Below are 13181 nucleotides of genomic sequence, written 5' to 3' on the forward strand. Positions count from 1 at the left end.
TCTCACTGAATTTCTTAGAGCTCATGGCCCAGTGCAGATAGTTTATTAACTGGAACCATGCTTTCAAAAGGAAACTAATCCTGTTCCCCCTTAACTAGAGTTCCACATATGCTTTTTCAATTGTAATGGAATCATGCTTCCACAAACACTCTCAAAAGCACAATACAGGTCCCAGTAGATTGCAGTTGTATTTTTATTTCTTCCATCCTTCAAATTTAATGAATGAAATGAATTTTGATGGCTAATGAACAAAACGATTTTGCCTCTTCTGTGTTTGTTTCTGCTGTACAAACTCCTACTGCAGAGAACATTGGTTTTTTTGTTTCAGTTATTTTCAGTGACTTTTGTACTGAGGGGGAAAGCAGGTCTTTCTCCATGTCATGGAGTGAGTAGGTACCTGCTCTGCAGTGCTTGCTACCAGGTAGGATCTAAGGAGCACACCTTTCATTTTGGTTTGGGGACTGAGGCTGCTAAGCAGCGCTGTGGCACTGTGTTTGACAGCCTGCAACCTGCAGTGCCTGGAGCAGACTGAAGTGCACACCTGCAGTTGTGAGCAGTGTCACCGCTTTGCTGATGTCACTGAGAGCCAACACAACACACCACTTGTTACAAAGTCAGACTGAATTTATTACTCTTGGGCAATTAAAAAAAGGCTAAAGACAACGTCCAGACATTCTGTTACTTAGAGGGCAGCAAGGCTTTGTATAATTCACAAACGTAAAGTGATCAAAACACACCTTCAGATTCTTGCAGTCCAAAGGAAGGACAGAAATTGGAAACATGAACTTTCTGCAGCTTGCCCCAGTAATCAACTGGTATTGCAGAGAACAATGAAGTTACAGCAACAAAATCTCTGTAATGATTTAAATTAGCTGTTTACACAATGGTGCTACTTGATTGTTCTGACAGAAACACAGAAGCGGGCTAAGCTTTCCACAAACCAAGTCATTAGTGAAACAATCCCCTCAGGACTGCATTTTTAGGACAATGCTGTTGTAAAAAAAGAAGAAAAAAAAAAAAAGAAAAAATGTACAATAGTACATATAGTTTTATAGTAAAATGGTATCTGAACAGATTCAGTTTTCCTTCTTTTGTTAAAGCATATACAGCTTTATAAATTATAAACCTTCCAAAGGTCAATTTTAAAAGCTTAGAAGAGGCTTTGCTAATTCTAAAAGTAACAGACAAAGTACCATTTTGCTCCTACAAGATATGTGTTTTATTTTACCTCAACAGTTTTAGCCTTGGAAGGTGAGCCATGAACCCGACTACCATGTTCTGTGTAAACCTCCACCAGTCAACTGAAGACTCCCCCTCGGATGGGAATGCTCTCGTTCAGCCCATGTTCTATTAGCTTGATGTCCTCCAAGTCATCCTTGATGATGCTGATTAGGTGACTCAGCCCTTCTTGCTGCTGCTTCAGGTGCTGCAGACAGTTCAGAAATCAGTGTGAGTATTGCTCAGCTTCACACACTTATTAGGTAATATTCCTCAGAAGTGTCATGACTGATGGCATTAGCACATTGCTAAGTCTGGCATCATTTCTTTGAGGAAGGAATAACAGTATTTTCTGTACTAACTGCCTATCTCCACAGAGTGATTTTATACAATAGCTTGGTGCCCTGGCACTGAGAGACCAGTTAAAAGGATGACTTCATCCAACAAGGCAAGAACATGACATTCTAGATCCAGTCAGTGTGTGTGTGTGGCTTAAATGATGAAGTTCAAAGAGCAGGCCAGGATTCCACCCAGTAATACTTACTTGCTTGATTTCCCTTAAGAGGTCTGCATCTATGTAATAGCGCTCTTCAGCCCGCACTGCTCCAAAGTGGTTCTGCATCCTGATCTGGGACATGAGCTCATTCAGTCTGCCCTGAGAAGATGAACAGGCTTAAATCAAACATAACTCATTTACAGCTGGCAGAGCTGCAGTATCTACCATTCCTTGAGTCTCCAGGGCTGGAAGCATTGCTGCTCAATCATTTTTCAGATGTTCTGGAAGACATGCAAAGGGTAAGCCACTCCAGTATTTCCAAGATCTCAAAACTACTGAAATACCTATTCAGTGAAGAGCATGATGCTGCAACCTACTCACACTCCTAGACTGAAAGCCTCCCACAACCAATATATGTGGTTTGGAAAACGGAGATGTTTTTAGTGAGGAAACCCCAGAGTTGTTAGCCAAATTGTCAGCCACTCACCTTGAACTGCGTGGGTGCATTAAGTTCACACTGAATTGTATCCAACTGTACACGAAGCTGTTCCTCATCTGCTTGAATGGCGTAACCGCTTTTCCTTTGGATCTCCTGCTTTATCAGCACCTACAGAAGAAGCCTTTGATGGTCAGTAGAGAAAACTTGATCATCCCTCTCTCCCCACCAGACCATCCACATCTTTTGCCCTTCCTTCAGCCTGTTTTTTACTAGATTTGTTGTGTCATTTGGTCTGCTGCTCTAGGACCTCAGGATAATCCTTTGGCTTTGGGTAAGAGATCCCAAGTATGGCAGACCTGAAGCTTTCCCTGAAAGTTCTGCCTGCTACTTAAATGAACACCTGTTAACTGGAGTCAGAATAATTTTCAGCACTGGCCTGCACAAGATGGAACAGATTCTCCTTCCCTCTGAGACTGCTTGTGGCACTAGACTGTGTCAAAGGACTTACTTGGATTATCTCTGTTACCTGCAAAGTTCTGTGCGAAAGCGCCATCAGCTTCCTTTTGTACTGTGCAATTTTTGCCATAGTTGTCGTTTGGTTTTTCTGCAGCTCACTGATATCTTCTGATATTATCTGCAGAGGAGATGGGAGTCAGTTGGAAGTCAGAGAAGTTTTTGAAAACATAACATGTGAGGCCTCACTTAAAACTGGCAGTTTCATGACACTACACTGCCAAGAGACTTGGTGTCCTTGACCCAGACAATTTTAGAAAGCTTTCTTCTACCTCTACTGTTCTGCTTTGTGTTTATTTTCATACACAACTGGGATTTTCAGAAGGCACTGGAAAATTGGTTGCCCAAATTTAAAAATCCATGCCAATACAACTTACTGGAGCTGGTGTGGATTACAACAAAACAGTAGGCTTGAACCTAAAACAAATGAGAGCTAAACCACACTGCTCATTTTTGGGCAGAAGATCTATTTAAGGAATGTATTAAGAACATGGTTCACATTTCAGTTTTGAACACACAGGGACAGGTGCACTTAATAGCACATCCTTTGTCAACAGCAAGTCACAATAAAGATGAGCAACCTTACATCTAATCGAGTTTGATGCTGTTTGGTCATCTGATCCTGGACCTTCAATCTTCTCAGCAGTTCCTTGAAACCCACCATTGGCACAGGAATAAGTCTATGAGAATACAAATATTTCTTACAGCATGTTTTTATACTGAACATATGGTAAGCATTAGTAATTATGAACAGAATCTAATACAAGGTTACAGATTATGCTGGTCTTCTATAAATTAATACATAACTGTATCTTCTTTTGCTAAGCTCTAGAGTCCTCATTATTCCCAACAACCTGTTCCTTTTTCATAAAGACACCAGCCCAATTTATCTGTAACAAATGGAGGGTACAAAGGTGCATCACCTGAAGCAATGAAGAGAAATAAACTGTAACAGTTGCAAAAATAAGTCACAATAACTAATCCATGTAAAGGAGGACACCACACCTCCAAGGAAGCCAAGTAAGACTCTTTATCCTATCAGCTCCTAAGCATCTAAATGGGTAAAGGGATTAAGACAGGCACTTCCAGTAACCTTCACTGCTTTCAAGGGGATCAGCACTTGGCCAAGTTGTACTCAAGTAACTTTCTTGCAAGTTACCTGAAGGGTACTATGCAATTATTACCTCTTCCTCCCCTTTCCAAGCCTTGTTGCAATACTTCAATACTTGGACAGACTATTGGACTTACTTATCAGGATCAGGATTATCAACTTTGGCTTGTTCCCATATAATAGGATCAACACCTAAGGGGAAAAAAAAAAAAAAAAAAAAAAATGGATTTTTAACATGGGTATCTGAATAGAGAGATGTTACAGCTGCTAACCAGGAAAATATGCTGTGAAATACACAATCCCTAAGAACTATGCTAACCCTGTTACATATGCCTGTTACACAAATTAAGGTTGATTAAACTAGGGTAGTTCTTTAAAAGTCCTGAGCCTTAGCAGGGGCAGTAAATTCAGACCCTGTCAAAGGCTGTCAAGCACTCCTGCAGGTTTGAAAGCAGGGGAAAGGAATAATCCATAGGTGCTCCCATTGGATAACCTATACTTTAAAAGGAGAAATTCCTAGTACTCCCACTATATCCCACACTTGGGTCATCTGTACTTTTCAAGTTGCTTATTGTGTGACACAAACTAATATTTTAAAAAATCAGTAATTATGTGATCAAAGTACCAAATCAGATGGCAAAATAATCCCAGTAGGAGTTAGCTTTGACTTTTCTGCAAGACTAGGCCCAGTGCCTTTTCCAATCCAGATTTCATAACTTTTCATATCCTAAACAGAGACATATACAAAAGCTGTAGACACAAAGGTAAATCACCTAATCAAATGACATGAACTGCCCTTAACTAACCTAGAACAAAGCTCTACGTGCACTGTCTGTGGCCACAAAGGCAAGCTAAGAGACCCATCTGAAAACTAGCAAGTGAGTACAGGACATGATTATTCTGATATTTAACTTTTTTTTCCTCTTATTCTTTTCACAGGTGTTTTCCAGCAGGCTGACGCCTGCTTTTTTCCCGGAGAGCCCAAAAGGTCCAGCCCACGCACCGGCAGGAGGGTTCTGCAGGAGCTGCTTGACTTGCGCTGGGGACAGCTCTGTCCTGGCCATAGACAGGCTGACCCCCAGCTGTTGCAGGGATGATTTGATGTTGGCTTGCTCAAAGTGGGCGTAGAGGGTCGTTGCGGGGACTCTCCTCGAGGTGCCGTTGGGAGAGCGCTCCACAACGTAAATGATCACTTCTGTCCTGAGCCAGGCAAAATGCAGAATGTCAGGCAGGAAAAGGCCAGCAGCACACAGGAGCTAAGAAAATACAGAACCACCCAAAATCCAAGCTATCACTTCTCCCAGCTGACTTTTAACTCCCTTTAGCTAAGCGAGATGTAAAGTACCAGTAGCTGCAGGGTTTAATGCAGCAAGGGAGAGAAAAGCTGTAAATACCACTACATTGTCTGCTCTCCCGAGTTTTAACAACCATATTTTATGGTGATACCAGTACTGCATTAAGAATAACCTAAAATCTCTGGACAGGTACTGGACTTAATGCCATAGTACTGTGGGAAGTTCACGTACTGATCATCTGGCATCGTTTTAACACCTTCAACATTGACAGTAAGGGTCTGGTTTCCTCCCAAAATTTTGTGTAGTGATTCTACGAGCTGCTGCTGCTGGCTTCGAATATCTGCTTCTTTTCTGTTAAACACCAAGACCACGAGGCCATCTTCATCTTTGTTGTTGGGCATTAAACTGTAACCCACAGCCTGCCAAGGAATAAATGAAAAATGAAGGTACGTTACTTAGCAAAAGCATTATCCTTGTGGCACGAAGGGGAGGGGCTAAATCCCTCCATTTTTAGAACAAGTGGCTCAAAATGTAACTCATAATGTATTCACAGCTGCAGAAACATAAAATCAATCCCCTTTTAAATCATTCTCTCAAACAGCCATCAGTAGAGCAGCTTTTGAAACAGCTTGGATTTTTACAAAAAGTTCTTAGGTATCCTTTTCCCATCAGAGGAGTTGCCAACATAGCAGAGCAGACAGCAATCAGGAACATTATACAAACTGACCCTTTTTCCAAATTGCAAATGGAACCAGAGGATCAGACTTTATTACAAGCAAAAGCAGAGTGGCAGCTTTCACCTCCTCTTGCCTATCAGCTGTCCCCTCAACACAGCATCGGTGACAGGGTGGACAGCAGGGCCTTTGTGAGGCCCTGACACTGCATGTGGGTGGGTGACCTGCACCTTTCCCCTCGTGCAAGTTCAGCTGAAGACAGAATTGAATTGAGGACATGCCCAGGAGTCTGGTTTTGTCACCAGAGGGCAATCCCCTGCCATGGTGAGCCTTGCAAAACCAGCCATCCTGTCATGGAGCACAACAGTGATAGCTAAGGAAGAATTTGTTTTTAAGCACATGACACCTCTGGTATATCTGTTTTAAATAAATAACTCTTCCACGATCTCTTTACGTAACAGAGTATTTTCAAACTAGAACAGATTGTTTTTACTTTACTGTGGTCCTTCAAATAACAGCCTGTAACATGTACCTTAGCACCATGCATTTCTTGGTCTGGAGCTGCATGCTTCTTATGTGCCCTAGAGCTGGAATTGTGTACAAGTGGATTCCTGTGGAACCCTTCATGTAATTCTTTTTTCTTACCTGATGCCAGATGTTACCAGAGGCAATAACCAAACTAACTTAAGAAGCTTTGTTCCTATCCCTGTGTCACCTTTCTCCCCTGTTTTTGCAGGCATGTTCCACTGGCGGCACAGATGAAACTTGTCAGTATTTCACTTAAGGCATGTGAATTCATGGCATTAGAAACACTCCAGTCAAAGGGACAAGAGTAAACCTAGTATCTGGCATTGTCTAAGCCGAAAACTCTTCTTTTTGGCAAATGAAATTCTAAAATAACTGATTTTGCATCACACAACTTACACTGGACAATTTCAAAAAAGCTCAGAAACCATTAAAGCAATTTCAGACAATAACTTTACAAGAAAATAAGCTTTCAGGTTCATTGCTAACAAATTGTTCAAGGTATCACTAAAAATGGTGATGCAGCAAAGCCAAACACTTGTTAGGCAGGCACAGTTGCTGCAAGAATTCTATGGAAGTCTCATAAAGTGCATAATCAACACTAGACTTCATGAATTATTAACCTACATTCAGGGCACAAAGTTCGCACTCTAAAGGATCAGCTCAGGGAAGGAGAGTATCACCACGCCTGCCCCAAATCCCCTTACAAGCTCCACGCTTAGCAAGACAGTCAGCAGGTACGGGATTTGCGGAGGATGGAGAGCCACAAATTCTTTGTTGGCATGAGAAGCAAGATCTGGAACTGCTGATGATTCCATACACAGAATGGAGTCAGCATGAGCACTGGCAAGGATAAAGGCACAAGAAGGTGGAAGGCTGGTGGATTTTAAATCTGGCACAGGCCAAGTTCATAGAGGGCTATTTTAATCTGGACAAAGCAATGAAGAAAGACCATGAAGTTCTTACTCCAAATGTTCACAGTTTCTTTCAGACAAGAAGGTAATTTTTAATTGTTTCTGTCTTATTGTAACGTACACAGATACACACTAAAATTAATTTCCACAGATCTGTTCCAAGTACACACACACACTGACCTGAATGCTAGTACATGAAAGTGTTACTTTTATGATCCACATCTGGGCTCATTATCTAGAGTCCCTCCACACCACCCAGATTTCCAGCATCTTCAAACCTTTTAATGAGTATGCAACAGAATTGTGCAGATTACCTGGAAAAATACTGTTTCAGAATACTCTTACCAAGGACAAAATCTGATTTAACACCTATGAGATGCTCAGACTCAGCAGATTAAGGGCATCGGTGCCCTCTGTGGGCAGCTGAACAATGCCATACCTTAAACCTGCAGAAGGGGTTTTCCTGCGTGAACTCCACCGGAGCGATATTACTGTTGAAGTATCCTTTGCCCGTGCCCCAGAAGGCCTGGAGCTGGTTCCATTTGGCCAGAATGGCATCCCTCTCATCTCCCAGCAGTGTTGGGGCTGAGAGGGCGCTGGCTGTGTTGATGAGCTGGTTGGACTGAGCAGGGGTCTGGGCAGGCTGGTTGAACAACCCGCTGCCTAACGCTGGGTAGGATGAAGAGAAACAAATGAACTCCTTGACCAACTGTGACCCCACCATCACCCACCATCTGCCTATCATGGGCATCACTTCTTGTCATATTCTGAGAAGCAAAATAAAAACACCAAATAAATGAATGAATTAAACTCAGATCATGTTTCTTAAGTGTCTTTTTACAGCCATTCTTCACCTACAACCTAAGTTCCTGAATGCTACATTAGAAGAAATCTTGTTTGTTTGTTTTAAATGAGACATCTGTACTGATCCATGTCATCATCTGGCACCTTCAATATCTAAATCTGAGAGGCAGGCTAGCTGTTACAAATTCAGTAGACTCAGAGCCTGAAGGTGCTTATTATCCAGTTCCCATTTAAATTAACCTCAAAGCCTTTTTCCTCCCCCTTCTTGTAATGCTGTGACTGCAACATCAAGGCTCTAACTACAGTTTCTACCAGCATTAAACCAAAGGGGTAAATACTGTTGGAAGCTCAAGAGTGAAGCTCAGGGACTTGCTTGAGCTCTAGTTTAGGGGTTTGAGTGTAACAGCCTCCTGTTACAATACACCTGTAACTGTCTCACTACCCAAGTAAACTGAAGGTGTCAGTCTTGCGCTTTCACTGCTAAGGGATGGGTAAATCCAAAGGCCATACTCACTGGTCTGCTGCTGCTGCTGCTGCTGGGTTCCAAAGCCTCCAAAGCCTAGCCCAGTTCCCAACCCACTACCCAAGCCAGTTCCTGTTCCTGTGCCAAAACTGGTACCAAATCCAAAGCCTTTGTTCTGGGTAGCACCAAAGAGTCCTGGGGAAACAAGTAAATGATTATTGAGAAAAAGAGCACAGCAGCCATGTAATCCAAAGCCCTCCTGCATTTGTTCTAAAGGCAGTCCCTTACCGCTGGTGCCAGTGTTGGTAGGAGCAGAGAAGCTGAAGGCTGGAGCCGCAGTGGTGGTGGTGGTGCCAAAGCCTCCAAAGGCCCCTGTGGAACACAGACCACGGTCAGGCACGGCACACGGCCCCTGGAGCTGGGCACAGCAGCACAACCAACCGTGCGCCTTGGCATTATGGAAACAGTGCTGACAGACGGATGGCACATGGCACAAGCATGTAGGTCACACTGAGCATGGGGAACGATTTCACCGCCCAAGTAAATGGGGGCGGAAACAGACCACAAAGCCAGCACTTGTATGGTGTGTCAAGAAAGCAAACAGAAAGGCAGCAGTCAACTGACATCTCGTTCCTTTACCAGGGGATGTGCTTTCCCTAGTGATAGACACAACTAACAGTACTGTTTCTTAGATTCTTTCTCAGGAATAAGCAACCTGATGTTTTGTGAACTTCACAAATAGTCCTAACCTCAGGAAACAAATCAAAGGCTGAGGCCAGGTACACACAGGTTCTGTGCTTACAGGCAAAATTTACATGTAAGATTCTACAGGGTCCTCTTTTTTTTAAAGTCCTGTTTCCCAATGATCCTCACCGTTACATCTCATTTGGAGGTTCAACCACTAGTATAGGAAGATGGATGCAAAAGCAATCAGCCTTCCACAGATTTTCAGGAAAAGCAGTCACTGGCCAGCAGGAGAAGACCTAAGTGAGCGCCTGAGCTCCAGTGGTGCCAACAGGCTGGCCCAAGGTGCAGCCTGTGGAGCACTGACCTGCCTGGGAAACCAAGGTCTCTGTGCTTCATGCTGCTTTTACACGTCTTCAAATGAGAAAAGACAGTCTGCTACAAAGGATTTGTCACAAAGATGCTGCCTCTCCTAACTCACATGACAATAGAAAAAAAAAAGATCCTTTAGATCTATTACACTCACAGTCCTCCTGTCCACAAACAAAATGAAAAGCATAAATCAAAGGTGATAAGCAATTGCATTTTATATCTCCATTCACCAACATCTTAATGTGGGTGGGCACAAGCAATTGTTCCCTGTAACACCCATGTTCCAGTCCTGCCAGCGAGTAGGACACCCTGACAGGAGCACCAGCAGATGACACCATTTTTAGGCACCTTTGTACTCACAGCAAATTTAGTCATCCTTTCTTGAAAAGGGACCTGAGGGTACAAATTAAATTTCAAATGGACTATCCACGGTTTCTTCTGGAGCAGCTGAAATGAAGCCAAAGAAATCCAGCCCAAGAGTGTTCACAGCAAATAAACCCCAATGGTATCTCTAGAGTGCACTGGACAGATGAGAGGTGCTGACACCGTGGGATGGATGGGATTCCTATACGAGCAGCAGCAACAGGACCCCCCGGGCTAATTGCACACCAACAAAAGCATTAGGAATCCATCCAGTCCAGTGTTTTCATAGAGAATGGGGAACACTTCAGGTGAAATTACATCAACTGATTGCTCAGATCTGATGGATGGATCTCCACGGGGCTTCCCTCCAGAAAGCTGGGGCAGGGTGGTTTTGGGATGCACGGTGGCTTTTGGGGAACAGGTCACAGCTGGGCTCTGACTTTGTGCTGGTCGTATACAATTTGTTTCTCCACAGAAACTATGGAGGTGTGGTGCATTCATGACAGCCAACTCAAGGTCAATGAGGAGACATGAGGGAAGATGAAAACATGACTGCAGTAGTCCAAGAATCTCATGTCAGGAAACATGGCACAGAGACCAGCTCTGGGATTGCTCGGGATCACCTGAATTCATTCCCCTTTCTGGGACTTTTGGCTACAGGGTTATTTTTCCTCAAAAGCTATTCCTTGACAATTTAACAGGCAAAACCCCTCCAAGCCTATGGCTCTCCAACCCATTCCGTTTCCAGAGCTTTTATTGCCAGTCTTCACTGGATATGAGCATTAGTAGTGGACACAGATTCCCAGTGAGGGATGTAATTCTTGGACCCCTGCTGGTAACATTTACCACAGAACACATATTTACGCATTATCTACCTGCACTTGCCAGACTGTTACCAAAATTGAACGGTGGAGTTGAGGTAGTGGAAACACCGAAATTCCCAATATTAAAATTCACCGCGGGATTAGCAGTTAATCCGAAACCCCCAAAATTAAACCCACTGGCAGTGGAGTTTGCAGTTTCAAGCCCACCAAATCCTGACGAGTGGGAAGCAGAGAAAGAGCACACCAACATTAGTTCTCAGTGAAAGGCAGGTCCCAGGAAAGAAAAGCTGAAGCATTTTTCCATCCCCATGGGCAAGGCAGGCATAGTTAGAAACAAGAGTAAAAGGTATTAACTGGCATTAAACATTATTTATCAGACATAAGGAGGACAGTTAAAAGCTCCACAAACTGCTGCAGTAAGGACCTTCTTTTTCAATTATACTGCACATAAAGCAGCAGCATTTCCCCACCTTATTTCAAAGCCGTAAATGAAACCATCTCTATGATTCAATATTCACATTAAGAGTAATTTTTAACAGCCTAAGACTGCTCGATACAGCTGCATCTGTGTTAAATGTAACAGATAATAGCAAAATTAATTCATAAACTATCAGGAAGGCAAGAATAAATCATCCTCATACAAATAATACACTCAGATACATGACAACAGAACAACCACGAAGCACAGCTCCAGCAGCTGAGGAAGCAGACAAGCCTCAGCTTCTCCAGGGTGGACTTATCCAAGTTTTACTGCCAAAATCTGCCCACCTCAGCCTTGCTGGATTTACTGATGCATCCAGCACCCCGGGATGCAGCTGAAACTGATTCATGCTGGACAGACAATCGGAAGTCCTAAGGCGTGATCCCAGATTTCCCTCTCATATTGGTCTGTGAGTGTACAGGCACAGCGTACAGGCAGCACACGGTGACTTTTTTACTTTCAGATGGGGCCACACACTCTTTCAGAAAGTGTGTGCAAAAGCCCCAGAGTGGAAGAGACAGTAAGATTTAGGTTAACTACAGTAAAGATAAGTCCTGTCCAAAGGACTTGCTTGGAGCCAATAATTCATTATTTTACTAAGTTAGGGTAAGGAAAGCTCTGTCTTAACACTTCGCCATGACTGACAGTGACAAAAGAGGGAAAAAGGTCTTCTTTACAAGTTAACCCTCTGTGTTTTACCTTGCTTAAAAGTGAACTTCCAAGGGCATCTCATCAAAATAACGACATTATTGCAAGCAAAATGCTGATCCAAGAGACCTGCACCACCTCAACACAAGCGCCTCAAAGGCAACTCCCGGGGCCGCCATAGGCCGGGCGGAACGCGGGACGGCGCCTCTGAGGCGGCCGCGGCTCCCATTGGCCGGGGGGCACACGCTGCCGGCCACCGCCGCTCCCATTGGCCGCAGGGCACGCGCGGGCCGCCGCCGCCGTTCTCATTGGCGGGGGGGAGGGGGGGGGGGCAGGTGCGGCTCCCTGAGGGGACCGCGACTCCCATTGGCGGGGGAACACGCGCGGGTCCCTGAAGCGGCCGCCATCCCCACTGGTAGAGGGGGCACGCGCTGCCGGCCGCCGCCGTTCTCATTAGTGAGGGGGCCGCGAGCCTCATTGGCTGGGGGGCACGCGCGGCCCTCTGAAGGCCGCCGCTATTCTCATTGGCGGGGGGGCACGCGCTGCCCGCTGCTCGGTTTCCCCCGCCCCGCCCCTCCGCGTCCCGCTCTCCCCGCTCTCACCGGTCGGGTTGGCGGCCCCGGCTCCTGCCGTGGCGCTGAAATTGAAGGCCATGGGGCCAATGGTGGGACGGCGAGCGGAGGCCCCCGCGGGAGGCGCTTACGAGCCCCCGCGGCGGGTCCGGCCAAGAACAAAACCGGCCGCACGCGCCGCTTTTCCGCCGCCGCCAAAGCGCTTCCGGGTGGCGCAGGCGGCGCGTGGTGACGCGGTCGGTGCGCGCCAGCGGGCTGTACCACTGCGGGCAGCGGGAGGGGGGCCAGGAGAGGCGTAATGTCCCAGGGGACACGGGGAAAAAAGGGAGAATAGAGCCAAACAGCTCTTCCCCGAGTATCGGGGGAAAATGTCCTACTTTGCGCTAAACAGGGATTATAAAGGCTCGCGCGAAGGAAAATATTCTCAGCTCGAGGTCGCTGGGAGCTGAGCCTGAGCTCACCCCAACAGACGGTCTCCCCTTCCCTGCATCCGCTCTGGGGCATTCCCTGGATTCCCCAACGTTGGGACCGCGGCGCCCCCGTTACCCCGTTACTTTGTGTGTCTCTGCTGCAGGACTTGGCGGGCAGCCAGGAAGGGACATCACACAGCTTCTTCCCCCTGACAGCACCCACGAGCATCCCACATCCATGAGGGAGGGCTTCCTTCCATGAGGGAACAGCTGCCCATGAGGGAGGTCGTGGAGTCTCCCTTCTCCGGACTCTGCCACTGCTGTGGCACCTGCACCAAAAGTATCCCACCATGCTGTGAAAAGCAGAGCAAAGCC

General features: G+C 45.5%; 1 protein-coding gene across 2 annotated transcripts; it reads right to left on the minus strand.

The window, feature by feature from the left end:
* Window positions 1–603: 603 nt before the first annotated feature.
* NUP54 (nucleoporin 54) lies at window positions 604–12602 on the minus strand. Of its 2 annotated transcripts, XM_066318295.1 has the most exons (13): window positions 12427–12602; window positions 10747–10908; window positions 8741–8824; window positions 8504–8647; window positions 7625–7854; window positions 5304–5491; window positions 4781–4977; window positions 3915–3969; window positions 3253–3346; window positions 2680–2787; window positions 2202–2321; window positions 1763–1873; window positions 604–1426 (listed from the first exon to the last, which is right to left on the minus strand). In XM_066318295.1, the coding sequence occupies exons 1-13, from the start codon at window positions 12476–12478 to the stop codon at window positions 1298–1300; spliced, it is 1674 nt and encodes a 557-aa protein (XP_066174392.1). In that variant the 5' UTR covers window positions 12479–12602; the 3' UTR covers window positions 604–1297. The 2 variants fall into 2 exon arrangements, with proteins under 2 accessions (XP_066174392.1, XP_066174391.1); XM_066318294.1 differs by lacking the exon at window positions 10747–10908.
* Between the last annotated feature and the right edge of the window lie 579 nt (window positions 12603–13181).

The sequence above is a fragment of the Sylvia atricapilla genome, chromosome 4 (assembly GCF_009819655.1).
Source record: "Sylvia atricapilla isolate bSylAtr1 chromosome 4, bSylAtr1.pri, whole genome shotgun sequence".
Classification (NCBI taxonomy): Eukaryota; Metazoa; Chordata; class Aves; order Passeriformes; family Sylviidae; genus Sylvia; species Sylvia atricapilla.